Raw genomic sequence first — 6,761 nt, 5'->3', positions numbered from 1 at the left:
CGAAACAAGAAAGCGAGAAACAGATCTTGCGAGAAAGAAGGGTGAAAAGAATGAAGATCAGAGGAGGAAGGGGGGAAGGAAAATGACAAAGTGGAGGGGAGAAGGAGAAACGAACCATTTGGATAGCTTGTTTGAAATCCAAAAACATATGAAACAAATCGTTTCATTAACCACGTCGGACATGGTTGCGGGGCACTTTATCCAGCCGACTGCAAGTAAAATTTTTCTAATAAATATTATTATATTGACAAAATATAATAATGATATCTTCTCCTAACAGGACAGGAGGTGTGTATAGTATTGATAGATTAACGAAAATTTGAATACTGTACCAGACATCGTATCGATATTGAAATAAAATATTTTGATATTAGTAGCGTTTCATGTACTGTTTCAAAATAATCGATATATAAATAAATTATATATATAAATATATAAAAATTATATTCTAAAAGAATAGTCTATATATAAATAAATTATATATAAATATATATATAAATTATAAATAGCCTAATCTGAATTAATAGTAAAAAAATGAGCTTATAATTTAAAAGAATGAAAAAAACAATTAAAGATCGAAATATCGACCAGTATGGGCCGAAATACAGGCCGGTACAGATTGAGGTATAGGCCAATATTTAGACCGGTAGGAAATATATATAATATCTATACCAGACTAATGGCCAGTACGATATATATCGACTATACCAATCAGTACGGTACGATACGATATTTAAAACAATGATAACAATCGGTCCACAACTATTTTACCTCTTTATAGTAAATAGTATATATTTTTCTAAAAAATTTAAAAGCATCGATAATTAAATCAAAAGTGAAATAATATTACAAATTAAGATTTTATTATTATTAAGTTGTATAAAAATCGTATTCTACTTGTGTTTTTTATCTTAACAGGGCACTCAAAAGACAACGACGTCGTCCTGACGGACAAAATTCAAAGACTGCAAATGCTGACCCTCGGATTGTTAATCCAACCGTTCCATTCGTACTGGCCGTCCTTTAATGAGATGAGGCATACGATCGAATCAAAACCGTCTAAAGATAAAACCCCACCAAAAGGCTGAACAAGAGAAGCACCATAGTCCCGCTCGCTTCGTCTTTAGGTTTTGAGCTCGGTCGCTTCTCCTTGTGCTTCTCTTTATTCGACCTCCGCAGAGAAACACAGAGAGAGCGAGGGACGGCTCTGGATCGTCGGCCTAAGGCGAAGAACGACTTCGCACCAGGCATGGCCTCTCCCGAAGCTCCCCTCTGCTATGTCGGCGTTGCCAGACAATCTGCTGCTTTCCGCCTCATGAAACAAATGGTGCTCTCACTCCTCTCCCTGAATTCTCTTTTTCTCTCTACTTTATTTCTTCGAGGATTTAGCTTGGGTGATTTTTTTTTACCTTTTTTTTTTTTTATTCTCTTAAAAGGGATGGGAAGAAGGAGAAGGGCTCGGGAAAGACAAGCAAGGAATCAAAGGACACGTTAGAGTAAAGAACAAACAGGACACTACTGGTTAGTCTTTTTATTTGTTTTTTTTATCTAAATGTTTTTGCTTGTTTGAATTCCGAGAAGAAAAAAAAGTTAGGAACGGAAATATGTCCAAATTTTTAATTCCAAATCTACAACTATTAGCGGCCTAGTAAGGGAAAAGCGTGGTTGGATCAATGAATCTTACTTATGTATTGATGCTAGGCTCTCGAAGTGACTTTCTTTTTCTTTATCGTTGGATTCTGGGATAGGTATTGGTGTAGAGAAGCCAAACAGTTGGGCATTTGATACCACACAATTTGACAATATCCTCAAAAGGTTGAAAGTGGTATGTAAGGCGTTCACTCCTCCAAAACGAGGATCAGTACAAAATACGTTTTAATTTCGCTAACAAATCTGTTTTGTTTTTTTTTGATTGGCAGCAAGCTATACAATCCAGCAATGAAGGTATGAGAGTATAAGATAATGACATTGACTTAATATTGTAGCCACCTTAATGTTACAATTTGACGTACGGAGTATTATTGTATTTGCACAGTAGGTATTGAGAAGAACTCGGCTGAAGTAGGCACTGACAACGATGCATCTGACGATCTTCAGGTTCCAGTCGTGAAGGCTACTCGACCACAGGGAAGGTAGCTGTGATTTTCTTTTATTTTTCTTTTTGATAAGGAATTAGATCACGTAGTTGTGATTTTCTTTTATAAGATTCCTGTGTTGGGTGTTTTGAGTGTTCACTACTGATTGGTTTCTTGCTGATAATCAGATATAAAAAGAGAGAGAGAGGAAAGCTTGTGCATGCCTATTCTTCTAAGGATCTTGAAGGAATTCTTGTAGGTCATGAAAGCATATTTCTCACGAAACTAATGTATCTATGTTCATCTTTTTTGTTTTATAATTTTCTTCCTAATATCCCGTGTATGTGTACCCTAGGTCAAAAAGACCGAGGAGTCTTCAGGAAAAAATCCTGATCTAGATGGTGAATTGGAATTGGCAAAGCCAGAGGAAAGCCAATTTTTCTATAGTGAAGGTAATTTTTGGCTTTGACCATTTGTTTGAATAATGTGGTGAGATTTTTATAATGTGTTTGTTTCCTGTATATGGCATTCCTTTGATCAATATAATTAAACTCTCTTTGCTATTCTCAAAGTAAAACGGTAGTTTCCTATATTTTGTTTTCATTGTGCTGCTTCTCTCTGTGTGTGTGGGATGATATTTTACTAACAATCATATTGCTTGAGAGGTTTATCCTTGTAATATTGTTTCTGAAGCTAGGTAATGGTCATGATACATCTGAAAATGTGTGATTCAGCAGACATTTGAAATATACTTTTTATTAAAGAAGTTGAGATTTTAGGCATTGAGGGGGTAGAATTTTCACTAATAATTTCATTAGGAAGAGAGGATAATTCTATTTTCTTTTTGAATATTATTTTGGCATTTTACATGACTTTTGCGTGATAGCATAGGCTAATATAATGTCGAAGTTGAAGGATGTTTCCTTTTTGCATGATATGGTCTGTGCGGAAGGAACTAAATGCGAGGATCTTTGAAGGCTGTATGAAGTCAGTGGATGAGTTTTGTTCTATACTGCTAAAGACCCTCGTGTCTTGAACATTGACTTAATGGGTGTAGTTTTATTTACATAAATTTTATGTCATCTTGTTTTTGTTTCATCTCTAGTTAGATGGCTCCACACCGCTTGTATACACCCTGTGTACTTGGGTTGCACCCTTTGCACAATTAATAATATTGACTTAATTATCAAAAGGTGTTGATATTGGTCTAAGGGTAAGCTTCTTTTATCGTTTTGGTTATTGATTTATGCTTGCAATTGAAAAATAAAAGATCACTTAAGATGATGGATACATTGTTATTGACTGATAAGTGTCACCTTGTGTGCTCTAAGAACAGAAGGAATTAATGTCTGATATTTTCTACCTCAAAATCTACTTGTTTTATTGTCAACTCTTGGTTCTCCCATTGAAGCACTGAAGTTAATGAGCAATAATATAAGAAAAAATATATGTTTGATGTTAGAGAAAAAGAGATCAGACTTGGGGTAACAAGAAGATTGTTTACTACTCTAATATGTTACTCAATGTGAAAAGCATCTGCCATATGCCTGATAGAAAAATGCTGACATGTTTTTCAGGTAGTTATCTTCTGTACTTATATAAGAAAAAGTAGTAGTATTCTGTCAAAGGTTGGGTTGGAATTTGGTCAAACTCTGAAATCTGAAGTTCTTTCCCTTCTTGTGCTGTCAATATGTTCTATCAAGGCTCTTCTTATCAAAAAAGAAATATGTTCTATCAAGACTCCTTTTCTTATAACCTGTAGTGGGCAATGGAATTCCAGTTCTCTTCCAAACATTTTTCTGCATCATGTAATATGTGAAAAGTATTCTGTTAACTGTAAATCCTTGTAAATATCTCTTACTGTGTCCTGTTGGCTAGATAAGATAGGTTAAACCAATTGCTATTTGAAAAGCCTTATCACTTTGTGACAGGAGACAAAGCTGAAGGTGTTTCTCCAGAATGGTGGGGCCATAACTATGGGTTTATCTCAGCAGGTTTCCTTGGAGCAGAGTCTATGAGAAAGAAATCTCTGATAATTGATAATTCTCAAACCTGTGGCGAGAGAACTGTATTTTTTGAAGATGATCAGGAGAAACTATATAATCTTGTCCAAGTATGTTCCTCTTCTTGATAGGTGTTACACAAATACTTCCCATGCACTCTGGTTGCGCCTGTTTTTGTTTTTGTTTTTTTTTAACTCATTTTTTTGGCAAAACATGTTTCATTCTCCAACCATATATGTTGCACTCTTTATTAAAACACATTTTAAAGGAACTGGTTAGATCCTCCATCACCTACTTGTCATAGATTAGCAATTTAGCGTCCACAATCCTGCCATTACTTCTACATTTAAACATAAAAACGTATATAGTCTTGTGGTCTGAATATGAGGAAATGGCTATTTGCGGAAGGTAAAAAAAAAATTGTTTTCATTAGGACAAATGTTTGGTGACATATCTGGAGTTTTTGTGGACAAAGAAGGGGCTGATAGTTTTCTTTTTGGGGTTCGGGTGGACTTGGGAGGAGGCACTCTTGTGATGAGAAAATAATTGCAAGTTTATGCCATTTTATTCCTAATTCAAAATCATTTAATTTCATCAATGTCTGAAAGTTAAGTAATTAATGACGGTGACTAGTGAGGGATGGCTGATAATTTGGTTAATCATGTAATATGCTGACAGATTTTCTGCAGACCTTGTAGTCTGGTAATTTGTTTATCATAATAAGAAGTTTGCTGAGTGTAAGGAAGGAAAAGCATAGTGAGACATAAAGTTTAGACGTTTGAGTTTTGATGCATTCTTTTCATTTCAGGATAAAGCCACGACTGGAAAGCAAGGACTAGGTATTAGGGACCGGCCAAAAAAAGTAGCTGGTTGCCACTTTCAGGGGAAAAAGACATCATTTAGTGATAGTGAGAATGAAGATTCTACAGATCTTGGTTATTTAGCTAAACGAAAACGTGACGACTCATCAGAAGAGGAAAGGACTGATGAACCCAAAGTGAAGTTGAAGAAGCTGTGCAAAAAGCTTCTTCGACAGGTTGGTCTTCCAGAACTGAAATTTGTTTTAATGTTGCAAATTCTCTTTATCACTGATTGAAGGCTGATTTCAGGTACCTGGAGAGTCATTGAAGCTGAAACAGCTGAAACTTCTTATTGATGAGCATTCATCTTCTGTTTTTTCGAACTTCTCTTCAAGGAGAGATGCTCTAGCTTACCTGAAACAAAAGGTATTGTTTTTTAGGTAGTGTTACAATTTTATGATTTTAATCCTTGGAAGAAAAATGGAAAGTAGCCCAAAAAAAAGTTTTTCTTGCCAATTTTTATAATTCCTTAGATAGTTTGAACTACTGAGCACTGTTTATTTTCATTTTAAGTTTGAACTACTAGGCACAGTAACAAACTGAGATCCTTAAGAGTTATATTAATATTAAGAGTTGGTCCTTTGGTTCATCAGTAAAAGTAAATACTGAGGAAGGATACTCTATTCAAATATGAAGATGTATAATTTTTGTGTGTTTCTTTCACTTTATTTTTTATTTTTTTGTGCAATTCATGAACTATTGGGTTGTAACCGCAGATACAAGGTAGTCAGAAGTTTCATGTGGAAGGAAAAAGGGTGAGTCTTACATCGAGGAGAGGCTGAAGTATTTTGGTAAAAAATTTTGGCATTACTAGTGCAACACCAGTACGAAGAGTTTACATTTAGAAGGAGAAAGTGAGTTTCTTTTTGTTATTGGTATATTCTTTTCCTGGGATTTTGAGTTGGCCATACCGATCCGTGTATTGCAGCTGAGGCTAGCTTATGAGTTATTTAGGATGATGCCCTTCCTAGATCTGTTGTGATAATTAGATGGAGATATTTTTGGATAATTTATCCTTTCATTCTTTCGCTGGAATGTAATATTGGTCAGCATCATTATTTGGGTGAGGCTTGCACAAAATTACGGTGTTGGTATCTCTCTTGTAATGGTAGATTTGAATATATAATACAATGAACCTACAAAGTCGGCAATAACGTGATCTTTCTTATAAAGCACTCATTTGAGATAAACCTAGTTCTTTAATACTTGTTTCTCTAGTGGATATAATATATATATATATATATATATATAGGCATGCTATCAGTATAATAGAGATAATAGATATATATATATATATATATATATATGTAGGCATGCTATCAGTATTGTTTGTGGAGAAAATGCAAGAGATCAAAACGTGAACTTTTGAATTCAACTCGATCGGTCTATTTTGTTTTTTTTTTTGTTTTTTCATTTTTTCATTTTTTCGATGAAAGACAGCTTGGCCTTTGTTTTTGGTTGTGGAGAACATGATCATGACAGTGCTACCTCAGAAAGAGACAATAAAACATTATATTTGAAAGCCGACAGGCAATAGTTATGAACCCCTAATTAAGAAGGCAGTTCGAGGTTGATGAAGATACGTGTACTGCATGGTATGCCCTAATAAAACCCTTAAATGAAAGTGCGATATTCTATTTTTCCATCTTGTAACTGGATAGACCCGACATAAATGCATGCATGCATATGGGCTGATCCAATGTATGGGGGGGGATTAGCTATAAAATTGCTTTTATTAACTTTGTATAGGTTCTTAAAAGCTATGTATTTATTTATTATGACTTAACTTTGTTGAGTGTCTGTTTGTCATGTACTTAATTAAG

At 34.6% G+C, this 6,761-nt stretch overlaps 1 protein-coding gene across 2 annotated transcripts; it reads left to right on the top strand.

The window, feature by feature from the left end:
* The first annotated feature begins 1,141 nt into the window (after window positions 1-1,141).
* On the top strand, window positions 1,142-6,124 carry LOC108983880. 2 transcript variants are annotated; one of them, XM_018955663.2, is made up of 11 exons: window positions 1,142-1,327; window positions 1,437-1,521; window positions 1,749-1,825; window positions 1,920-1,944; window positions 2,039-2,132; window positions 2,264-2,330; window positions 2,431-2,527; window positions 4,007-4,188; window positions 4,887-5,114; window positions 5,188-5,304; window positions 5,655-6,124. In XM_018955663.2, exons 1-11 carry the CDS (start codon window positions 1,250-1,252, stop codon window positions 5,718-5,720), a joined length of 1,116 nt encoding a protein of 371 aa, XP_018811208.1. In that variant the 5' UTR covers window positions 1,142-1,249; the 3' UTR covers window positions 5,721-6,124. The 2 variants fall into 2 exon arrangements, with proteins under 2 accessions (XP_018811208.1, XP_018811207.1); XM_018955662.2 differs by having other exon boundaries at window positions 1,143-1,327; window positions 2,036-2,132.
* Window positions 6,125-6,761: the final 637 nt, after the last annotated feature.

This window comes from Juglans regia, chromosome 2 (genome assembly GCF_001411555.2).
Source record: "Juglans regia cultivar Chandler chromosome 2, Walnut 2.0, whole genome shotgun sequence".
NCBI classification, from domain to species: Eukaryota; Viridiplantae; Streptophyta; class Magnoliopsida; order Fagales; family Juglandaceae; genus Juglans; species Juglans regia.
Note: the sequence above shows the minus strand (reverse complement) of the source record. Positions and strands in the feature narration are given on the sequence as shown.